Source organism: Malaclemys terrapin, chromosome 7 (assembly GCF_027887155.1).
Source record: "Malaclemys terrapin pileata isolate rMalTer1 chromosome 7, rMalTer1.hap1, whole genome shotgun sequence".
Classification (NCBI taxonomy): Eukaryota; Metazoa; Chordata; order Testudines; family Emydidae; genus Malaclemys; species Malaclemys terrapin.
In genome coordinates, this window is record NC_071511.1 from 75007509 (window position 1) to 75031803 (window position 24295).

Consider the following 24295-nt stretch of genomic DNA (forward strand, 5'->3'; position numbering starts at 1 on the left):
AAATATCTCTGCACCATTTAATTGAATATGGTATGTGATTCAGTGGCTATTTCTTCATATCCAGGCATTTTAAATTCAGCTGAAGGGCTCTTTCCCTCATTGTCACAAGCTCAGAGATTGGGCACCTTATACATAGTAAAGGCCTGATTATGCAAGGTGCTGAAGGCTTCCTAGGAGCCTTCATGTTTTCTCTCTGCAGGTACTTTTAGGGTGCTATCAGTGTAATATCTGAGTGCTACATAAACATTACTGAATTTATCCTCACAGCATTCCTGTGCAGTAGGGAAGTATTACTGCAGTATAACAGAGGAAGAATTGAAGTGGAACGAGATTAAGGACCCAATTTTCAGAGGTGCTGAGTACCTGCATCTCCTATAGACTCCAACTGCAGGTGTTGGTGCTCAGCACCTCTGAAAATTAGACCCTGAGTAATTTGCTTGTTGTCACACACAAAGTCTGTGGCAAGGCTAGAAACTGAATCAAGCTGTTCTGAATCCCAATCCAGTATCTTAAAATATCCCCCATCTTTGAAGTCAGTGGGGATTGAGGATACTCAGCACCCCTTGTGAGACTGGACCCTAAACACAGAGTATGCGAAAGGGGCGAGAAGATGAGAGGGCTAGTCCTTTGTCAGTATTCTGCTCTATGACCAGTAAGTAGTCTTCTGTCCTACCTGCCACAGCACAGGATGAGGTGCCTGGTTTGAAGATAAAACAACTGAAAAGTACAATGATAAATTACCAGGTTCTACATTTCTAGCAATTAAAGGTTCTATGTTCCCATTGATAACCGGGATGCTTATGGGCATTACATACATAAATCCCATGTCAATAAATGGAAAGACAGAATATGCTAGATGTTTGCTGAAAATCTGATCCTTAATAAATTTCCTGTTTTTCCTTTATATAGTTTATTTATCCTTTATTGTTTTCTTATTTTATCATAAAAATATTTGTCTGCAAGTTAGATTTCCTTGTTAGAAGTAACAATACAAGGAGAATTGTCTGTGAATATTTGATGGAGGTTAGGAAGAAACTTTCCCTGTGGGCAAGTTATTTCATCATTGCCTACCAGAGGATTTCTTGTACCTTCCTCCAAAGTATCTGGTACTGGGCATGATCAGGGATAGGATACTGGACTAGACTGGACCTGTGTTCTGATCTAATGTGGTTGTTCCTATGTCTGAGTAGGGACTGTTCCATGACACCATGAGCACAAAACTACAAAGAAGTGCTAATGTTTATCCCTATATTTCTTGAAGTTGTATTATTGTAACTGTAATCTTGACAACAAAGACAGCACAAAACATGAAGGAAAAAACAGTTAACAGGAGAGGACAAAGGGCTGAAAGTTACAGTGATTAACATGCTGGTTTAGTTTATGACTTTAGTGATCAGAAAATGGGGGGAAGAGGAAAGCCAGTGTCTCTTTCTCAGCCACTGCAGTTAAGAGAGTAGAGCAACCTATTCTAAGGCTTGGTCTACACTAAACCCCCAAATCGAACTAAGGTACGCAACTTCAGCTACGTGAATAACGTAGCTGAAGTCGACATACCTTAGTTCGAACTTACCGCCGTCCAGACGCGGCAGGCAGGCTCCCCCGTCGACTCCGCGTACTCCTCGCGGCGAGCAGGATTACCGGAGTCGACGGGGAGCACTTCTGAGTTCGATTTATCGCGTCCAGACTAGACGCGATAAATCGAACCCAGAAGTTCGATTGCCTGCCGCCGAACCAGCGCGGTAAGTATAGACAAGCCCTAAAACTGATTGCAGTTTATCCTGCCAGTAAGTCTGCTTGCAAGTCTACCTTAGGGAAATATTGCTCTCTTAGAAAGCATCCTGGTTAGCGCAGACTGAGCCAACACAGAAGAGGAAAAAATTACTATACATTCGGTGAAGAACATAGCAATCAATTCTGTATTTGCCCAACAGCCAGTACTGAAATAAATTAAAGCAACTGTCGTGTGTGTTTTTGGTGCCATTCATAAATATGCTGTAGTGTTAGGACATAGCCATGTAACAGGTCTAGAATTGTTGGAAGAGATGCAATTGCATAATAAGTGTAAGATACAGCCTTAAATTCCTTTCCAAGATTTATATATACAAATTCTGCATGCAAGTATATGTGTCCTAACTTTTATTTGAAAGCATTTGGTATCAGGCAGGTTTTGAGCACTAATTCAGTATATCTTATCAGGTTACTTTAGTAAGCGGTTTTGCTTGCAAAATTATGAATAAGAGAAGGAGTTTGAAATGTGCCCAGAATGCATTTCAGAGAAGCAAAGAAATTCACTTCCGATAGCTCTTCTCTTTATCCACCCATCTGATATAGAAATATAAGGCCCCAATCCTGCAATTGGATCTGCTTGAGGGGCTACTTCCGCCTTGGGTGAGCCATAGAGATCTCCTACCGTGGATCCAATTGCAGGATCAGGGCTTAGTTTTACATCTGTGACAGCTGCAGATAAATGAGAGCCAATGTTCAAATCTAGAGAACGCATAATTGGACCCAATTCCCCTCTCACCACCATGACTCCACTGACTCCTGATTTACACCAGTGTAAGAGGGAAAAGAATCAGTTCCAATAAGTCTTAGTGATGAGTGATAATTCTTTAAAAATAAATGGGCATGAATAAAAAGTTCTAACGTACTTTATACCTTCTCTGCTCACTATTGGCCTACATTTCATGCTCTGCCTCAGATAATTTTCAATTTCACCAATTTCTAAGCCAAACACTGAATGGTGTGGATTAGAACAGTGGTTTTCAAATTATTTCGTAACACAGATCACATTTAATATAGAGATTGTCTTGTGAATTCTCTTACTTTTTCTCCCTTCCATTTGTAATTGCATGATATTCCTGTAGCAACTACAGCAATTACTTACATGGAAAATATTAGGCAACTATTTAGTACATTTTTAGCTGTCTTTAATGCAATTTAGCAGCTGGGAGTAATAAAGAGGAGCCCAGTACTATATGATCAGCCAGCTCTCCATGCACTACTAGCCAATGCTCTGTGAACTACCGATTCTCCACAGAGCACAGTTTGAAAAGCTCTGGATTAGACATGCTTGATGTAACACTTAGTACATTCAAGAACTAATTCTCCCTTACCATACTGAGGGCAACACAAGGATTCAGACAATCCACAGAGAAATGCAGTATTGCTACAGTGAGATCTTGGTTAGCTACCAACATCAATGGAAGGACACACACATGCACCTACACACAAAAAACTTGCACTGGAGAGACCAATGAAAATTAAACTAAAACTACAGTCCATGCAGGAAGGGTCAGTGGTAAACAGGAGAATGTAGAAGACAAAGACAGGTGAAGAACAGTCTTTTCTTTTCCAATGCAGTTCAATCCACAGACAGTAATGGTGGACCTAGAGCTATGACGAGGTTTGTTGGCTTACATGTGCTCCCCTCTACAGACAGTTTTGAGGATGGGTTCACTCTTTTTGTTAACCTTGTATGGATTCCTCATTTTAAATGAATATTAATTGGACAGATTACAAATAATCATCAACACTGTCCTGGATCATGGCATCTTTCCAGAAGGGGTGGCATGGAAACAAGTGGCCATAAATTCATTGTTCCCACAAAACTACCAGAGTAACAGTTTGTGGTGCCACTTTGCCACCAGCTTTGGTCTAGTTTCCTTCTCTGACATCAAGCAGGTTTCCACATTAACCAGAAACAATCAAGGTTATTCACTATTCTTAGGTCACTGAAACTCTTATGTGAGAGGGGATGGCACAAGATAAAACTGATGAAATTCTCATTATTTCCTGATTCTACTTAGGTACCCTGGATGATGGAATTAGTTACACAGCTGGCTTTGTTTTTGTGAGACCCTCTGTGAAATAAGACATCGGTCCACTGAAGGATTTCAGTAGTCTACATAGCATATTCCTGGATGGGAAGATTTGGCAATTGGGCAGGGTCAGAGAGTGCTAACAATTGGAGATTTTAGCAAATGAGGAAAGGGGATCAAGGTGCTTGTCTTGATTTGGGTGTGTCAGAAGGCTCTTACCAGCTTAAATGGGACACAGGTTCTTACAACTGAGAGTGGGATTTGGGTATATTCATTTTCAAGAATGGGGCTGGAAACTGTGATAGAACATTGAGAAGGGGAGGTCCTGAGTGCCTGACCAATGATGGCACCACAGCCAGATATTCAATATATTCACAGAGTTAGTACTGGTTGTTAACACATCAAATTCTAGCTTGTCACGTTTACAAGCAAAATTGTGTGCAAGACATCCAGGTAGTTGCTGAAACTACAGTGACAGGTCCCAGTCAATGAGTGATGCAGATATACTGACTTAACTCCACTGTATTTATTGCATTTAATGGGTCAAATTCATCCCTACTGCAATCTCAGTAAAGTCAGTGGAATTACATCATGGAAGAATTTGACCGAATGAGATTTAAACTATCTCTTGTAGGAACCCAAGTTTGAGTATGCTATAATGTCTCATGTCTGCTATCTTTGCATGAAGAATTCAGACGCAGTTCTAATATAGAAGTATTTGAATTTCCAGCAGTGCTAAAATGGTCCCATCATACCCATCTCTCCTTACTGAACAAATACAATCCCAACTTGTCTCACACACAGTGCCTGAGAAACCATGTTTTAGAGAAAGTGACCTCTTCACTGATTCACTATATACAAAAGCTTAAAATCCTTCCCACATAGGCAGGGTGTGAGAAGGGGCAAGTAAGGAAAGTAGCCCCAGAGCATCTCCTCTCTTGTCATCCATTCATGCAGGAAGCATGAGAGGTCAGGTTCTTAAGCCTGGTTTCTTACAAACAGACATTTGCCGTACCAGCATGCACTGCATGCAGTCAGTATTCCTGCTGCAAGTCTAGTCACTGGAGGAGGATAAGAGAGAGCGCATTTGAGTAGAGGGCAAAACAAGGGCATTTAGGAAACAGATTAGTTGGGATCAAACAGGCTTAGACCACAGCAGAAAATGAGCATTTCCCTGTGCCATAACCAGACAAGCAGATTTACCTGGAAGGCCTTTTGGTTTTGATTTCCTAGTTTCCTTGGCTGTATCTTCATTAAATGTTTATAAACATTGGGCTTTTTGGGGCAAGACTGTTGGGATATCATTGCCCACATGCTATATTTTATCTTCTTATTTGGGATGTGGGCTCTTTACAAAACAATTCTTTGAAGCTAGCCTGCTGCACTGTCACCAACATTCCTCCACTGAACAAAACAATCACGCTTTAGACTATACCCTAAAGACAGACAGATACACCTGCAAGGTACTATAAACTAAGAAAATCTGCATAAGTTAGTGATGGAGCCCATCCAGTCTAGAGCTGGCCTTAATCACAAGGCTGGTCGCTTTATGATGCCCCCTGCAAATTTTCATCAGTTCTCTGTCCATTACTTTCTCGAGCAGTGGGACTGAGTAAGAAGGCAACTCCTGGCCTAACTTCTCCACTTCACAGTCGAAACCTAATTCCCAATCACAAGGAAAAAGCGGAAGATCTGTTAATGACATAAAACTGCTTTAGCTTGGCTTTTCTGGCTTTTGATGGTTTGTGACATAATCTAAACATTAATTGAAGTACAGAATTTTATTTTTATTTTTGTAAGGAATTTTCCTTTTAAAATAAATTGGTAAAAGAAAAAATACAGAAATAATTTTATTTGGTTTCCAAATGGTTTTATGAATATGACCCATTATTTGGGTCTGTTAAAATGGGACTGAACAAAACATTAGACTATGTGTTATATGAAATAATTTTGCATGAGTAATGGGGGATGGATTATGTTCAGTAATAGGTCTTTATCATCTCTGATTTCTAGAATTGCATTTCAAACCTTAGAAGAGTTACATTTTTCTAAAAAATTTTACATGAGCCCTATACAAACAATTAAAGAATTAAATGCTGATAATTTAGAGATTATTTAGTTTATGTTTTCTGCATGTTTTCCAGGGAACAGAAGGACAACTATTTCTAATGCCCCCTTGACTCACTAACTGGTTGCATGTGTTGCCTCCCCTGAATCTGGCTCTGGTAATTAAGCAGGTCGTATGTGCATTTAAGAACTGGAGGAGACCAATCCCTTCTTTCAGTTACTGTTATGATACATTATACGTCTCATTTTTCGGATTATTCAAACATCTACAAAGACTGAGAATTATGTTTAGATATAAAGCACTTAAATTCTGGGCATTAGTCCTGCCATTATCAGTGGCACCCGCCAGTACTAACAAAACCAAATACATTACAGTGTTTTGATAGTAAGTGCATTCAATTCCTATTAACATTTAAACTCTGGGATTAATAATTCAGAAGTGATTTACTTCAATCTTAAACTAGACACAAAATATTTTAGCTTTGAAATATTTATCATTTTTAAATAAATGAATACACTAAATTATATATTGATATTTTAAATGCTATATAAATCTTCTATGTGAAATAGACTTTCACTTATTTGAACCAGATTCTCCTCTCAGTGACACCCTGGAAAAATCCAGAATAATTGTGTTAACTTTAGTGGAGTTACTCTGGATTTACACCGATGTGAATGAGATCAGAATCTGGCCCTTGGCATTTCCATAGTTAAAATTATTAATAAATATTTATAATATGGCTTAATTTGTAATTGGATTGGCATGGTGATTATTTAAAAATAGTTATGGCATTTTAAAAAACAACTACTATAGATTATATATTTTAAAATAAAATTATTGTTGCAATGCTTGCAATATACTTGTTGAAACAAAGCTACCTCATTCTAACCCCCAGCAATGACCCACGTGTCAACACAGCAGGTATGTACTAAGTCAATATTAGCAACACCTCAGAGAATGCAGACTACCAAAGGAATTTGTGCAATTATTATAATTCCCCCTCCAAAATCCACAAAAATATCCTGTTTTCTTTCGTTACTCAGAATTTGTGTGTTCAGTTCTATTCTTGTCCTTTTATACAGGCTACACCGAGCTTTCTAATTCAGATCATTTTGAGATCTGTAAGAATTATGTTTAATTGGGAAAAGGTTATTGACAAGGTTCTCTATTGTGGACAGAACATTTCCTCTCCTTCTGATATGCTTCCAAGGTTTATTTTATTTTCCAGAGTAAAGTATTTGTTTAAAACAGGCACATCATTACTTTAGTTTTTGAAATCCTTTTATTTCAGATAAAGCATGCTGCTATATACAGAAAAAAGTGAGGGATCAAAACAAGAGCAATACAGAATGAGCAGCACTTTGCCTGAAACTTACAACATGCTTTTAAAAACTTAGTACATGGATTGTCTCATATATTCTTTTTACTTCTAAGCCATCTCTAACGAAGTGTCACCTAATCCCCTTTTCTTCACAGTCTCACAGCTGCCACATTCCACCTCTATCTTTCTCCCCAAGACAAATTCTGTTTTCAAAGGGAAAACTATAAGCAATGTTGCCAGCAGTGACTCTTAACAATATAGCACATTCAAGAAAAATAAACTTATCACATCTACGGTCTTATCTGAAACATTTTTTAAATATTGAAAGAAATTAAAAGGACTATGTATTTAGAACCTTTCAGCTAGGCTTAGTAAGTTTTTCTTCCCAACTATCTAGCTCCAATTTGACTTTCTTACAGCAGTCACACTCTCTGGAAAGGTATATCTCCCCTCAATCCCCAAGAAAATCTGACAATCATTTCTCTTGTTGCTCTTTGTATTTAAATAAAGTACAATGGCTACATCTTTCCCCCATCATTACTTTAAAATTATATTTTATCAGAAGGCAAAAAGAAATCCACTTTACATTGAAGATCATTTGTAGGTCTGGTTTTTTTTTTTTGTTCTTTTTTTTTGGTGAGAGTGGAGAAATATCAGGCTAGCAACAGAAAACAATAAAGGCAGGCACTCAGAGAAAACCCCCTATCTTATGTCTTTACTGTGTATGTATATATATGATACCCCCAGGTTCTAACTCAGGAAAGCAGTTAATTCTTTAGTGTAATTTTATATCTTGCACATTTATTTGTTACACGTGGGTTTTTAACTTTTAACATTAAGGATTTGCGCCGATAGGCCGTGATGCCAGTTGCGCAATTTGGCAAAGCGTGGGCTGTTACGTTCCGTTTCAAACCTTTCCCTGTGGCATGGAGAAAGAGAGAGAGAAAGAAAAAGACAGAGAGAGAGAAAGAAGGGAGAAAGAAAGGGGTTAGGGAATGTGGCCACTATTCCCCTGCTTTATAACTAGGGCAATGGCAATTTATTTGGATTTACGTTACCTCCCAAAATAAAGGCAAACTAGGCTGGGTGATCCTTTTCCAGAGAAATTTTGGAAAGCTTTTTAGATTTGTATTTTTGAGCTGTAATGCAACACAAATTTGTATTCTTTGGTTTTGGTTTTGTTTGACAGGGCTGCTTTTGCTAGAAATTCTCAGCATAATTCTACTGTTTTCCTGCCAGCAGACTCTCAGTATTTTTTCCAGCTGAGCAGGAAGTGAAAGTCAACATTGTACAAGACAAAATCAATGCAAACATTTCCTATCCTATAATATCTAGGTCAGCCTATATCTTTTCTTATAAGGACCATCGTCTGCAAATTTGAGCAATGTTTCCTCTTAGCTTTTTTGCTTTTGTTAGAGATTAAGCAACGAGAACCTGAAATCCTGCAAATGTTGGTATTTAAATAAGTATCTCCAGACATTTGAGTTAAAAACAGAACAACACAGAGGCAGAATCTGTGTAGTGCTGATCACTTCCTTCCAATATCTAAGCATTCTCAACTCCCAGCAACTTCAATGGGAGAGAAGGGCACTCAGCACCTCACAGGTGGTGTTCTACTTCTTTCAAGGTTGGATCTTTTCTGGATACTGTCCTCTGGTTTAGGCCCCAGGTTTTTTAAGTTAAAAATATAAACAAAGGGGTGTGGTGGAGCAGAGAAGAGAACTTTACAAAACCTATTGGAAATTAAAATGTTCACATGATTTGTGCATGTGTTTGTTTCAAAGCAGACATGTTCATTTCTCCTGAAAGGCTGATATCCAAACACAAAACCATTGTATTAATGCAGGAGAGCCAGAGAGTGAAACTGATTAGAGAAAAAGAAAATAAACAGACCAGGCTAGTTTCACTCTCCAAGCTTTACAAAGCACGAACAAACAACCCCTCCCCCCAAAAAACCCACAGAGTAAATGGTGACAAGTACTTTAACTTTTTTTAATTCTTCAGTTTCTAACAGCATAATATGATACAAATAACACTTCTAAGGAACTCTGTTGATGTATGATTTCTCAAATGCCACTTTATGCTTATAAAAATAAAATTATTCAGAATACCCCTAGCTGTGATGCTGCAACTTTGAGTGGTATTTTTTCAAAGCAATGTGCAGGGTGGTAGCTGTGCAGCTTCAACTGGATTTAATAGGAATCATGAAGTTTAAGAAATCCCTCTTTTTTTTTAAATTATATCCCTCCATCTCCACATACGGAAGGGTATTAATTCAAGAGATGTCTGTTTTACTGGCGATAGACAAATTACTTATCAATTTTTCAACAAAACATTCATAACAATCCCAATGCAAAGGAAAGGTTTCATAACAAATGGTAATCTTACATCAAAAGTACCTCAAAGTGCCTTTCATCCACTGCCACATGTGCCTGTGTGGCTGCCAGTATAACTTGAACAAAAGAGTCATAAAACACACTCATTATTATATTAAGAAACAGGCATTTTGCCATCTGAAAATTCCTGCACATTATGGGCTCTGTTCAGAGTACATGCCAGTATCTGTGACAATAGGCACCAAGTCTAGGGGTGAACACTTGCATTAAAAAAATAGGAAAGTTACTTGTGTTTTCCTTCTTTGAAAATGTCTAAAAGAAAAAGTAGACATGGAGCTACCACTAAGTTTGACTCAACCCTTATTATTGTTCACACCAAACAAAGCTGATACACAGAGAAGAGAGGAAAAGCACGAGAGAGAAGAGAGCATTCTTGGCAGGCATGACTTTCGACCAAAATTCTCCATTACATGAGAATTCTGACATTTTAACTTATGTGTACATGAAACTTTTCCATCAGGGATGGCATCTGACAGTCTGATATACAGCTCAAACCAATGGATCGCTAAAGAACTGCAAAGACTCCTGCTGTATTTGTACTTCCAGGGGATCCCTTCGCCTTTGGCTGCCCCAGAAACCCCCACTGTGGATTTCAAACCATGAAAGAGTAGCAATGTACAATGCTGCAGGCTCTGTCTACAGTAATTTATGCTGCTGGGAGCCTGGGGGTGGAGCTTAGCATAATGCACACCCGTTTATACCTCTGACCTTTTGTAACTAGGACCCTGTGAAGGGGTTTCTGCTGTATTGGGTAAGAGGGCAGAAGAAGAGGGGAGCATGCGGTAAATATATCACTCCCTCCTTCCATGCCTTCCAAAACGTGCGGTTCACCGTTCCAGGCCAATGGGGGTTGTGGGAAGCAGTGTGGGCCGAGGGATGTGCTGGCCGCTGCTTCCTGCTGCCCCCATTGGCCTGGGACAGTGAACCGCGGCCAATGGGAGCTGCGATCGGCCGAACCTGCAGACGCGGCAGGTAAACAAACCGGCCCGGCCCACCAGGGTGCTTAACCTGGCGAGGCGCATGCCAAAGGTTGCCGATCCCTGGTGCAGAGACTTATGTGTTATTAACCAATTAGTCTTTTAAAAATCTATCCAATTCCAAGTGTTTTTTTTCAACACCCAGGCCTTTCTATATGCATCTTCTATTTATGGACCACAGCTAAAGCTCATGACAGTCTACATTCTGCCCACAAACAGATGCATGGGAACCAAGCCCTTGCATTAGCAGACAGAATTTAGTTCTAGTGAAGGTCCTTCCTGTACATAGTGTTTGTTTGGATACGGCAGGATTTGTATTAAGTTCCATTGAAGTTAACAGGACTTCAGTACACACTTGCTGAATCGAGACTTATAATGAGATCAACAGGAATTGTGTTGGCATATTTGAGGACAGAATTTAGTGCAAGGGTGGCACAGTCTCAAACTGATATGGAGGCATCTAGCTACGCAACTTTCAATGAACTGTTGTGGAACCTGGATGGGAAATACATCCAGTTGAAAATATATCCCTTGGATTTGTATTTTCATATTGTAAGTAAAAAGATACGTGTTTTGCTCATCGACTCATCATTTGTAACCCTACCTTACTAGGTGCAGAAGGATCAACAGTCCAAAACCTTGCATATAATCCATTTCATAATAACACAATTTAAACACTGAGTGGGCAAAATACCAGACAGATCACAAACTAAACAAGCTGTTTAAAATATTTTTGGCAAGATAGGGATGTGGAATATGTAAATAGAATACATCAGGCTAGGACCCCATACACTCTAGTTCAATCACAAGTTGCTGAACTAGATGTAGAAATCTCTGGGTAAAATCTATGGCTTGTGTTATGCAGAAGTCAGACTAGATGATCATAACTGTTTGTAACAGCCTTACAGTTTATGAGCCTAGGAATGTGTAAAATCCTTACTGGCAGAACATTTGAAAATGGATATGTACTTTTCTCCAGTAGCAAAAGCAGTCCTGTATCCTCATACTGTGTATTATCTAAAAAAAAAAATCATTTTTTTCTGTTTCACATAAAATATATTCAGGTGATGATTATTCCATGTCTATAATTGGAAACAACTACATTACTATATCATGTCAGCTGAATCAAGTGCCAATCACAGGATCATCCAAATAAATTGCTCATTAAATTTCAACACTACCACAACATCATATATTTTCATCCAGTTACAGAATTGAATGCAGTCACATAGGGTCTGATCCTATGAGCCCAGCACAAACAGCACTCCCACTGAAGTCAATGGGAATTCCATGTGCAAAGAGCTTGCAAGATTGAGTACTCATTCCAGGATTTTGTACTGTATTACACCTAACTGTCACATTGTTATCTTTTCAATCAAGCACTTCTTGCAGATTTCTAAGCCAACAGCATTTTCATTTTAGTGATTGTTGAGTAAATGTGTTAGAATATTTAAGAAAAAAATCTAGTTTTGTATTTTCATATTAATGCCATTTTAGAGCATTAGGTATTGGTTATCAGTAAGGAGAAGGCCATAATGCCTGCTGCTAGTTGCCTACCTTGATCTCCTCAGGGCTTCTTCATCCGGGTCTTGCACTGCAGAAGTAAAAATGTTTTCATTAAAAAAACCTACTAGATGAGGCCCACAATCCAACTCCAGGTTACCAGAAAAGCATAAAAGAAAATACAATCTAAGGGGATAAGCATGGCAGCTTTCCACCATTAGGTCATACAGAGATATAAAGTGAGCAGGAGCAACTCTGGCCTCAGTGGAATTTACAAGATCTTGTTTAGTTAATGATTATTATTAGCACTCACCACAATAAAAGAATAGTACTCGTGGCTGATTAACTAGATTCAGAGCTTTGTGAGTTTAGCCCACATTGGGGAGGTTTACTGAAGGAAGTAAGTCATCTTTGAGACTCAACAGCTAGTGTATAAAAGAGGAAAGAAAAATAAAATTAATCTAAAAACAAATTTGGGGCTTCATTGCTTGACTTACTGTACTCCGTTCCGGTCATCTGGGCAAGGATGCGGAAAGACTTGGACTGCAGATTGGCAGAACGGCGAGTCCAGTCGTCAAGCTCATCCTCAGACTTGTTCTGAGTTTTAAGCACAGCCTGATACACCGGAGAGGCACTATCTATGTGAGGATCTTTAACAGGAAGGCTACTGAAATGCAGAAAAGGGCTCATTATAAAACAGCACATCCCACCTCATGTTGCAGTTTCTACTCCAAAACAACCAACAACAAAAACCAAAAATATTGTTTTTGAAAATACCCATTTGCCTAAGAAATAAACAAATTACAGTAGATCAAAAACATGTGAATTGAGAACATTTCAGTTCACTTTGTCTTTAACATTCCATATTATTATTATTCAAACCAAAATGTTTGCCAGTCTGTCCATGACCCCTAAGCCAACACAGCCACAAGATTGTGGTAGTAATAAATCAATATAAAACAATAAAGGATGGTCAGCAAGTCAAGATTACTGGACTAATTGAGTATTGTTACCCCTATAATTGTGCATAGTTAGTGCCTCATGTTGTGGAACTAATTAACTGACCCTAGAGTATATTCTTGCAGTTGTGGAAATGGATCATTTTATGGTTACACTGAAAAGGAGAAAATATATTTTGATTATAAAAAGTTAATTTAGTGCAGATCTTTTTAATTCTTTCCAGAGGTAGGCTGGTACCAAAACGCTGAATCCAAACACTTCAGAACATTAGAAAATCTGGATTCGAACTTGAGGCTCAGACACTTCTCTAGTTATTTCATATTTCAAACCTTCATTATTAAACTATACCTAATGTTTATGATCTCTCTGATGACCTTGCATGGACTATATAGGAAGAACCATTCAGTTTTGCATACCTAGAGCTCAAACTAGAAAAGTTCATATGACACCCTAAAGCACCAATTGAGTTAACCTCTAATTTGATTTATGATGCAAGTTGGAAGTAGACATGGTAATTTAATAGGTTTTTTTCTCATCAAAATAACTTTTGCATAGTGTGCAGTTAAATTTAATATTAATAGAGCTGCAGATACATACATTGATGGTGATGTGTGCAGTCATGTCATACCTTGGCTCCAGGACTCCTCTAAATACAAGATTATTTCTGAAGTGAATGATTTACATTGTAACTGTATGATCAGTGCCTTACAGAGCTTTGAAAGTGGCATGCTCGATGTCATGAAAATTGAGAAAAGCTATTTTAAAAATTAAGGGCCATATTGTCCAATGAGCTCCCTGCTATAAAGAGCAAGGAATCACAGCAGCCACCTGTTATAAAACTTTCCTCTAAAACCTAGGCAGTTGCCCAAACTTCCTACTTGGCAAGATACAATTCTCTAGAGAAGACCCACAAAAAGCAAAAATGGGGGTGTGGTTTGACAATGTGAGAGGAGTCAGGGAAAAGCCAAAGTAACTGGTATGACACTGTGCAGACAATAAAATAATTTGCCACAGGAAAAAGCATTGCCAATTACTGGCGCTCTCAGCATAGCATAATATAAACCATATCAATGGATTTGTATCTGCAAATAGCATGGGGATGTGTGTGTTTCATGTCAGAATAGAATTACAGAATCGTAGGACTGGAAGGGACCTCGAGAGGTCATCTAGTCCAGTCCCCTGCACTCGTGGCAGGAATAAGTATTATCTAGACCATCCCTGAGAGGTGTTTGTCTAACCTGCTCTTAAAAATCTCCAGTGATGGAGATTCCACAACCTCCCTAGGCAATTTATTCCAGTGCATAACCACCCTGACAAGGGACTTGGAAACACTGTATTTAAATATGCCATGGATACCTATTTCCTATATAAGCCAGTTTGAAAGAGCACTATAATGTATATGACCCCCCTATGGACCCACCTCTAAAGGGGGTATTTGCAGCTGTTCCTTCCTCCCTCCCCCTCCCCAGGATATGCTACCTTCCATCTTTCCTGAGGATCCGACAGAATGCTAGGAAGCAGCACACTAAGCTTACAGTTCCTATTCTTTTGCACTTCTTACACAAAAGGGGAACATTCTTAACATAATGGACTAATTTTTCACTGTTGGACCATAAATTAGATTATGCCCATAAAATGGCTTCAACCAGGATAAACCCTGCTACAGTGCCCAGAGGTGAGCTGGAACGTCTGCCCAGTTGGAAGAGTGCAAGAACAGAAAGAAGCTATAACCTCACTTTCAGTGTCTACCTTCTTTCCATCACCATGGTATCTAAGGGCAGGTCTTCACTACGGGGGGGGGGTTTGATTTAAGAAATGCAAATTCAGCTACGCGAATAGCGAATAGCGTAGCTGAATTCGACGTATTGGCGCCGACTTACCTCGTTGTGAGGACGGCGGCAAAATTGACCTCCGCAGCTCCCCATCGACGGCGCTTACTCCTACCTCCGCTGGTGGAGTAAGCGCGTCGATTCGGGGATCGATTGTTGCGTCCCGACGAGACGTGATAATTCGATCCCTGATAAATTGATCAGAGATCAATTTCTACCCGCCGATTCAGGCGGGTAGGGTAGACTTAGCCTAAGTGCTGACAGGTGTGGGAACATTGGGGGACTAGTTCATCTTGCAAAGGTAGCACTGATTCTGAGCATCCCCTCTGTAGTCTCCACCAGCAGAGCTCCTGTGTGGCTCCAGCTGTAAACTAAAGCTGCATCCTTCCCTCATCCTCATCCCCTTGTAGACCCTGAGGGAAGATAGGGGAGGGACAGCATCAGCCTCCTTTAACTGAATTTTCCATGTGGAGCAGTAGGCCTTGCTAATGCAGGGAGGTATAAATTACACCTTCCACTGAGGCACTAGTGAATCAAGCCTTATATCAGAAACAGCCTTAGTATAAGGGCTAATGAAGAAATTTTGTAATGTGAATAGAAAGGAAAGAAATGAAGCCTACATTATAGTCATTCAATCGCCACGTCTCACCCCTCAAACTACTCTCCAAGAGAAGCATGAAAATAAAAAATATAAATAACATTGTATTCCTCACAGCAAATGATTTAATAAAGGTTTCCAATTAGGTGGTAACATTTTCATGTTTCCAACTACACTTTATATGTTCATTTTTCTACTGAGTAAGCAGCATCTTTTGCTTTTTTACTGTAATGGATGACTGGCTGCCTTTTACTGGCTAACAGATGATTAACTTTATATCCCGACTTACATTTTGATCCTGCTGGAGCTTAAAACAATGCTCTGTTTGATTACAAATTTCACAGCTGCAGAATGATGGATACTGGATAATAAAACCCAGTTCATGGATGGTACTGCTGACTTCAACTATCAGCTATGTGTTACTGTGGCAGTACTAGCATTTGGGTCATGGACAAATAGCCAGGTTCATTTTGCTAAATCCCCTACTTACACTGCTTTGTTCTAGTATTATGATGGATTTACAAAAAAAAAAAAAAAATTGATTAAAACTATAAATATAAAAATGCCCAATAGCTCAGATGTGGCTGTGCAGCAGTAGAGATTGGGTCTGAGATTTCAGAATAGCAATATGTATCAGGGTATATTAAGATCTTTATGGCAGACAATAAAGACAGGAAATGGATTCTGGTGAATTAACCTTCCCTCGCTGAATGAAGTGCCTCACACTAAGTCAAACTAGGTTATCTAGTTGAGCAAAACATATCGGAACATTTCCAATTATGACTTTAATGCAACAGGCCTCTATCTTTGTTTGAGTCATAATTATACCACAAATAAGTATTAGGATATATGAGCCAGTAGGAATGGTAGTGTATAATACAGAGCAACACTGTGGTTGGTTATGGTCTTTCCAAAAGCTTAGATGGGGCACCTGACTCTTTCAGAAAACTTGATAATGGAAATAAAAAAAAAAGACTTATCAGTTACTACTATGCCCTTTCTTCATTTTAAAGTTTGTTTTCTTAGCGTGTGTGTGCACACAAAAAAATCTGCCCAAATAATTTAGGGCATTTTGCTATGATTGAATAGAAAATTATACCTTTGTTCACCTCATTAGGTGGGTCATGCATTCACAGCAAAATTAATTTGCACCAAAATAAGATCTATAGACAATCAAACCTCTTTGAATAAGGAATAAAGTGTCTGTGACTTTCTATTCATTATAAGCTATGGCTCAACAAGTGGACCATATACTGAAGTCAGTTCTTACTCAGGTAACAAAAGGTTGAGTAAAAGTTAAGTAAGGGCTTCAGGATTTGGGCCTTGATGTAAAACTACAGTTGAATTTCTATGAAGAAGGGTATTTGATCCATATAAATACTGAACGGATGGCATTTCGATTCCAATTAGTAACAAAAGCAATTACAGAAATTATCAAAGACTTATAAGGAATTGTAAAATAGCCATCCATTTTTGTTCATTATAAAGAAAATCTAGAGTTTGTTATTGTTGCTTAATTCAGTTCACACACTCAAAGGGTTAATTTCAAGTGCCGGTCTCAGCTGGGTGCAACTCTGCTGAAGTCACTGAAATTACACTTACATCTGGAGTGAATTTGGACAAAAATCTTTAATGACTTGTAGAAGAGGTTTGACTGAAATGTACATGAAACACATGAGTACAAGATCTTATGGGCACCAACTCTTGGTTCTTGGTATATTCTGAGTTATAATACAACAACAGGAATGATGGGAAAAGGGCACACAGACAGGGCATTCTCACTCTCCTACCTTGATGTCCTGGCATGAGGGTTTGAATAATTCCAGTATAAATAAATTGATTCGGTATGTTTGAATGATTTTCTTACATCAAACAATATGGGCCTGATGCTGATCTTACTTACCCCAGCTTTAACACCATTGACTGAAATGATTATATCAGAACTTGGCCCCAGACACTGAGGTAATATTTTTATTATTATTCATTTCTACACAAGCGTACACAGTGCTTCAAGACTTCACATAGCAGAAATCGCCTATTATATTATTTCTCAAGCTGAACCTACACTCTTGAGATCTGAAGTCTGCATCTTCTTACTCGTTTACATACATGGGGCCAAATTCTCTGCAGAGAACTGAATCTAAAGGAGGACTAAAGGAGAATTTGGCTAACTGTTAGAATACCGCTTATACAGTTATTTTCATATTTAGCAGCAAAATGCTTATTTCAGGCTTGAACAAGCAAGGCGATAAATAGCCTCAATGCCACTGTAGTAAGCTGGAGTTCAGAATAGTCAGCATATCGCAGAAGGCACAAGCAGCACCCTGAAGGATCAAGCCAATGATATGATCAAATGAATATAATCCAATCACTGGCCAGGCCTTTACTTTTGAGATGATCTGATCAGAGAGAAGAGTAGAAGGTTTGCTTTAATGCCTAAATTTAAAGCATAGCATATAACCTACTGGGGAGAATCTAACATTCACTAAGTAAGAAGTTAGGAAGTTCATAAAAAGAAAGCTGTGCCAACAGGCTGTAGCCCTGAGCAAAGCATATTTAAAGAGCCGAGTCTGAGAACTCAAAGGATAGAAGCACTACTCTGATCCAGATTAATATTAGACTGAAGGCTTGTCTACACCGCATGGCAAAGCACTCTACAGGGGTGTAATTTGTAAAGGACCTAACTGCCCCGAGTAGACCTTGATGGAGTGCTCTAACGGTATGTCTACACTGCAATTAAAAACCCACAGCTGGCCTGTGCCAGCTGACTTGGGCTCGCAGGGCTGTTTAATTGAGGTGTAGACGTTCAGACTCAGGTTGGAGCCAGAAATCTAGGACCACCACAGTGGGAGGGTCCCAGAGCTCGGGCTGCAGCCGAACATCTACACTACAATTAAAGAGCCCCTTAGCCCGAGTCAGCTGGTATGGGCCAGCCACAGGTGTCTAATTGCAACACAGACATACCCTAAGGCTACATCTACAATATGACATGTCTAGAATACATTACAATACATATTGTACACATACTCGCACTCTGTATCATACAGCTAGCACAAGTATAAACAGCAGTGTAGCTGTGGTAGTGCAGGTAATGGCAGTGGACGCACAGCTTAGCCACACAGAGTATGTACCCACTCAGTGTTTTCCCTAGGAATTGAAATTTGTGGGGGGGGGTCGAATTTATGGGGGGGTCAAGGCCGATGAAGGGTGAGTCCATGAGGGTGAAGGTGGGCTGTATGGCACCATAGTAAAACCTGAAAAATGTTTCTTGACCATTTTCTTAGATTTAACTCATGTTTTTAAAATCATCACACAAATTAAAGTTAGCTACTCAAGCCTTCTATGAAGCACTACATCTACATCCTTCTTGGTTTCTTGTTATAATTTTGCACAACTTTATTAATGAACTTCTTGAATGCAATGTGTTCATCTTTGGTGGCTTCTCATGTGTCCGGTACTTCCATTCCTTCAAATGATATGCTCATTAGTTCATTCACATGATCAGCAGAAGGCAACTTCTTTCAGAACACAAAATTCTATTCAATGATGAAAAAGAATGCTCAACTGTAGCTGTTGTGACTTGGAGTAGCAAGAGATGTATACCTACTTCTTTCATTCCAGGAAACATAGCACAAAGATCGGGTCGAGCCACTAGTGATGATAAAAAAGAAGTTGAAGTCAAATCTTCATTCATTCATCGTATGATATTCCACTCTGTGTTCAAATTCTCTATTCTGTCCTGAGTACATGGCAGCCCCATTGCTGGTAATGCCTCACTCCACTCAACTGTCAAGTGTTTTATAGGACAGGAATCTGTAAAAGTTATGTAGAGGTTAAGTAGAATCTAGAAGTCGCTGTTGTGGATTTTTAAGAATCAAGTCTGTGTATTTTTTCAGTTGTCTTAACAAACATTTCTTGTCCTCTTCACTTAAGAATTCAGTATAAATGCCTTCATTAGTCAACTTCTGGACTGAAGTCTTTGCTTCTTCCAGTACTTTTTCAATGGATAGCTCTCTGATTGATCCAAATGTAGCTTCTCTTGCTGGACAAAGATCTACTATTGTTGTAGCAGATGCCTGGATGGCATTGTTTAATAACCCAAGTGGTTTCAACAGTAGACTTACAAGAGAGAGAATGGCAATAGTCTTCTCTGAACATAGTAGCAAAAGTAATCCACCAGCCTCACTACTTAGATCCATCCCATCTTGGTAGATACTTTGCAAAGCCAGTGATAACGGTTAAGACAACGGCTTAAGACAACAGTCAAGGATCACTCATGAAAAAGCCGGCGGGTTTTCCCAGGTTGGACTAATTTGAACTTCAGTCCCAGAGTATCTTCTATATTTTCCAAAAAGAAAGAGGAGTACTTATGGCACCTTAGAGACTAACAAATGTATTTGGGCATAAGCTTTCGTGAGCTAAAACCCACTTTATCGGATATATGCAGTGGAAAATACATTAGGAAGATATATATACACATAGAACATGAAAAAATGGGTGTTGCCATACCAACTATAACAAGACTAATCTATTAAGGTGCATTCAGCGGCCATATATGCAAATGTTTTGAATGTGGTGAGACAGTTCTTCACTTTTTCAACTGTTGAGTCTTTCACTGTTGCACCACATGCTTCTAGCCAGTCAGTTGAGTTTCTTGCAGAAAGACAGTGAGCATTTGCTGGTCTTGTTCAGAACCAGTGTTCAACTTCAGGATGAACAAGTGACAATGCACTTAACATTTGCCTCTAGTTTGTAGTGTGTGGTATCTCTTGCTTAAATAGAAAGTCTGATGCTACAGCCATATTTGTTCGCGTGCACTGTGTTGTGTCTCCAGCATTCTTAACAGCCTTGTTAATACTCACCGGTGTTGTCCTTGGTCAGTGGAGACTCAGAGTTCAGAAGTGCTTTCACATGAGTTCACCTCTCGGGGAGGAGGGGCAAGAAGGCACCTTGCTCATTCCTCCATCTGCTCACTGTTCGCTCTGGCCACTGTTGTTCATTATGCCACCGTTCACTCCTTTGCTCTGTTGCCATGGCCCTGTGCCATCACCTTCTGCTGCCACCTGCCACTGTGACCTCTGCGAGTTGGTCTCTTGAGGTTCCACCAGCTCTCAGTGATTTCAGCTGAGCTCTCAGTGGGGGAACCTCGCTGCTAGTGCAGACTGGGCTGTCTCTTCCACAGAAACACTGTCCCACAGCAGGTTTAAGCACTTAGACCTGATTATCAGTGATTTCAGCAGTAGTGATCACTTAACAAAACAAAAGACTATCCATGGAGCCTAATCAGCTCTGTCTTTAAACAGTGGAGAGGGACAGGTCAAATAGTACTTGTGACTCAGGCAGACCATCAAGCAAAACACCTGTCCCCACCCTCTCTCTTGATGCCCTCAATCTGCATAGGCTAAGTACAGTTCTACTGCCCTTTACTCATACAATAAGAATAGCAACATTTCATTCCCCCCACACACACACACATTCAAGTGATTTTTAATCCAACCCCAGCCAAAGTCTATCACTTGGGCAACACAGCTCTGTTTGCTGGATACCTAGATATAGTAGGTGTGACTGTAAATACAATCTGGTCCTGCAGCCTTTCCCCCAAGCTCATCACTAGTTGTCAGGGAAAGCTCATTTAGAATTTGCTTACAAATCATAACTTGAAATTATTAAATTGGCCAACATCACCAAAATGAACGCACTATGACATCATCATAAAAAACAACATCTGTATAAGGAAGCTAGTCTATGTTCATACTTTTCAATCAATTATACTTTTTCAGATACATGTATTTTATCATACACTTTATATGCTTTAAAAGTGTGTATTAATGTTTCAATTTCAATTCAAATTTCCAAACAATCACTAAATTGGCAACACTGTATGTAACTAGTTCACAAAACTGGGGGAGGGTGTTGGGGAAATTCAGGGGGGGTGTACCCACTGGTTTCAGGTGGGTTTGTATTCAGCAGAGCTAAGCTGTGCCTCTGCTGCTGCTGCCCCTACTACCATGGCTACACTAACCGATGCATACACCATACGTGCATGAAAGCAGGGGAATAATCATGTCTAGCTTGTAGTGCAGACGTAACTTAAAAGGTACCTAGTTTGTGTTAACATAGGAATGAAAGAGGACTATGTTAACACAAACTACGTACCTTTTAGAGCACGCCAACAGGGTCTCTACAGTGCCGTTAGAGCACAACATGTTAGGATGCTTTATAAATCACACCCCCATAGAGCACTTTGCCGTGCTGTGTATACAAGCCCTCAGAAATCACTCTCCAAAGATGAAGGAAATGCTTCAATGCTAGTTCATATAGTGTAGCTTCCAGATTAGCTTTCTACTTGAGGTAACAGAAGAGGATTATTTCATGGGCGTATTTCCAAAAAGTAACAGTTCACTAAAACTGCCTGATACATAAAAATAAATGTCAGTAACTATTTAATTTCTAAAATTTAAAATTTAATATACAAAATGGAAAAAAAATTGGAACAAAGCTTCTGCTGATGTCAACTGGCATAGCTCCACTGACTTCACTGGTGCTATGTCTTATGTAAAACAACAGAAGAGCTGACTCCTGGCTTTTTATCTAGATATGTTTATTTCCTTTTGTTTCCTTTCCAGCTATATTTACCTTTATTCTAGTGTTCATCATTTGGACCCTTTATCATTACTCAGACTGCCCATGTCAGAATTCTCTAACGCTAAGGAATATTTAAATAAGTACACACTTTTCCCCTCCCATTAGAAAATACATTGAATTCTCATCTCCATCTGCACTTAGTGGAATTCTTTCATCTTATCTGGGATTTTCTGGAAGGGTCAGTCTCTCCTTTCTGTGAAGCATCAGGGACTGGCCTCATATAGGAGAGGCATATTGGACCAGTGGTCTGATCCAATATGGCAAATTCTTTATTCTGAACTGCATTTGACAGATCTCATTTAAGAGCCGTCTATGAAGTTACCAGGACTTCACATGCTCAACAGTGAAACTTTATAACTATGAGACCGTCTAAATGGCAGTTTTAAAGAGATATGATTTGTATTGTATGACTTTGCATATACAATAAAATGCCTCTAAAATCCATATATATGAAAGAAGTGAACCTTTTTAAAAGAACACACACATACACTGTACTTCTTTCATTGTGTTTAGCTAATTGGAAATATGGATCTACTTACGCCAATGGAGATTCACTGTGAGTCATATGGTCAAAACCCAACAAAAGGCATTGTGCGGGATCCATCATTATGGAGCATTGGGATGTGCACAACAAAGTAATGTTAGTATCAGAAATTAGTGAAGAAAAGGATTGAATAAAGAGAAAAGAAAAGAAATGATCAATAAAAGGGAGCACAAAGAGATACATAAAAATGTTAGCACTTTGAATAAGCTCACTGGTTATCCCCTCAATATCAACTATGTTAAAGGTACAGCACACATTTCTCCTTCCCATACCCATGAAAAGATTAAAAGTTTTCTATTCCAGATAGAATAGAATGTCTAACAAGAGAAATATGGGGTCACGTGCATCCCAGGTCTAACTCCAATAAAGGCAGTGGAGTTATACCATAGATGAATTTGTTTGATAATATTTAAAGAATCCCACAAGGAAATCAAATAATCCGTCAAGACCAAAGACCCAATCCTGCAACCTACGTGGGCAGGCACCTGCACCATACAAATCTACATTGACTTTAATGGTAAACCGCACAGGCATATTGTTTAGGCCCTTAATTTGTTCTGGTTTGCACCATGCATCCTCTCTCCCTAACCCCTTCCTTCCATATTAACAGTTGTCACAAAAGTCCTGCTGTATTTGGAAAAAAAACAGGCCTTGATTTGCCTCCCACTTAATGGATTTATACCAGTGTGAAGTCAGGTTAACTACAGTTGGGTTACTCTTCATTTACTCCAGTTTGAGAGAGAAATTAGAAGGTTACAGATGAAAAAAGGTTTATTAAGGGTTTATAAGTATACCATTTAAAAGGCGTATATTTCTTCCAATAAATCAGCATGTTTCTTTTGGGGCTCTGATGGTTGTTGTATAAATATTTGCTTAGATAAATCTGAAAATGCATATTGACAAGCGTAATACAAGTTCTTAAGGAAAGTAATTACAGCGTATATTAGGCTGTACCTTACCAGGGCCGGCTCCAGCTTTTCTGCCGCCCCAAGCAACCAAAAAAAAAAAAAAAAGACCGGTGGCAGCACTTTGGCGGCAGCTCAACTGCGCTGCTTCTTCTGTGCCAGTTCGGTGGTGGGTCCTCCCTCTCTTCCTCTTCGGCGGCAATTCGGCGGCAGCTCAAAGAGGAAGAGAGGGAATGAGGGACCCGCTGCCGAATTTCCACCGAAGACCCAGACGTGCCGCCCCAATACCAGACGGAGTGTGGCCCCTTTGAATGGGCTGCTCCAAGCACCTGCTTGTTAAGCTGCTGCCTGGAGCCGGCCCTGTACCTTGCAGTCCTTGCTGAGGCATGACTTGAAACTGCATGAATGAGGACTGCAGGATCAGGCCCATGGAGAATATGCTTTAGGAGTTTTTTTCACAATATCAGAGTGAATTACATGTCCATTATATTAAAGACCAAGAGCTTGTCAACTGACTATTAGTAATTTATAGCCGGTTTTGAGTCATGGCTACAAACAACATTTCTTAAACCAGAAAATGTTATTATATTACATTTCCCCTAACAATGGCAAAAGAGGTTTATTAAAAAAATCTAGCTCAATCTGGAATTCAATTTTTTTCCAGGACAAATCTAAGAAGTTATTTTCTTTTAACTTATTTTGAGTTTGGTCTGAAATAAGAACAATTT

At 39.3% G+C, this 24295-nt stretch overlaps 1 protein-coding gene across 17 annotated transcripts in view; it reads right to left on the reverse strand.

The window, feature by feature from the left end:
* The window catches only part of LDB3 (LIM domain binding 3), a 199067-nt gene that overhangs the window by 59877 nt on the left and 114895 nt on the right, over window positions 1-24295 (reverse strand). For 10 of the 17 annotated variants that reach the window (XM_054034562.1, XM_054034563.1, XM_054034577.1 and 7 more), the window contains 2 exons: window positions 12584-12753; window positions 12141-12177 (listed from right to left, as the gene is read on the reverse strand). In XM_054034562.1, coding sequence (XP_053890537.1) covers window positions 12141-12177; window positions 12584-12753 — 207 coding nt within the window. Of the gene's footprint in view, window positions 1-7152; window positions 8130-12140; window positions 12178-12583; window positions 12754-22657; window positions 22673-24295 lie in introns of those variants that run through there. The other 7 variants (XM_054034576.1, XM_054034566.1, XM_054034573.1 and 4 more) reach the window with 4 other exon arrangements.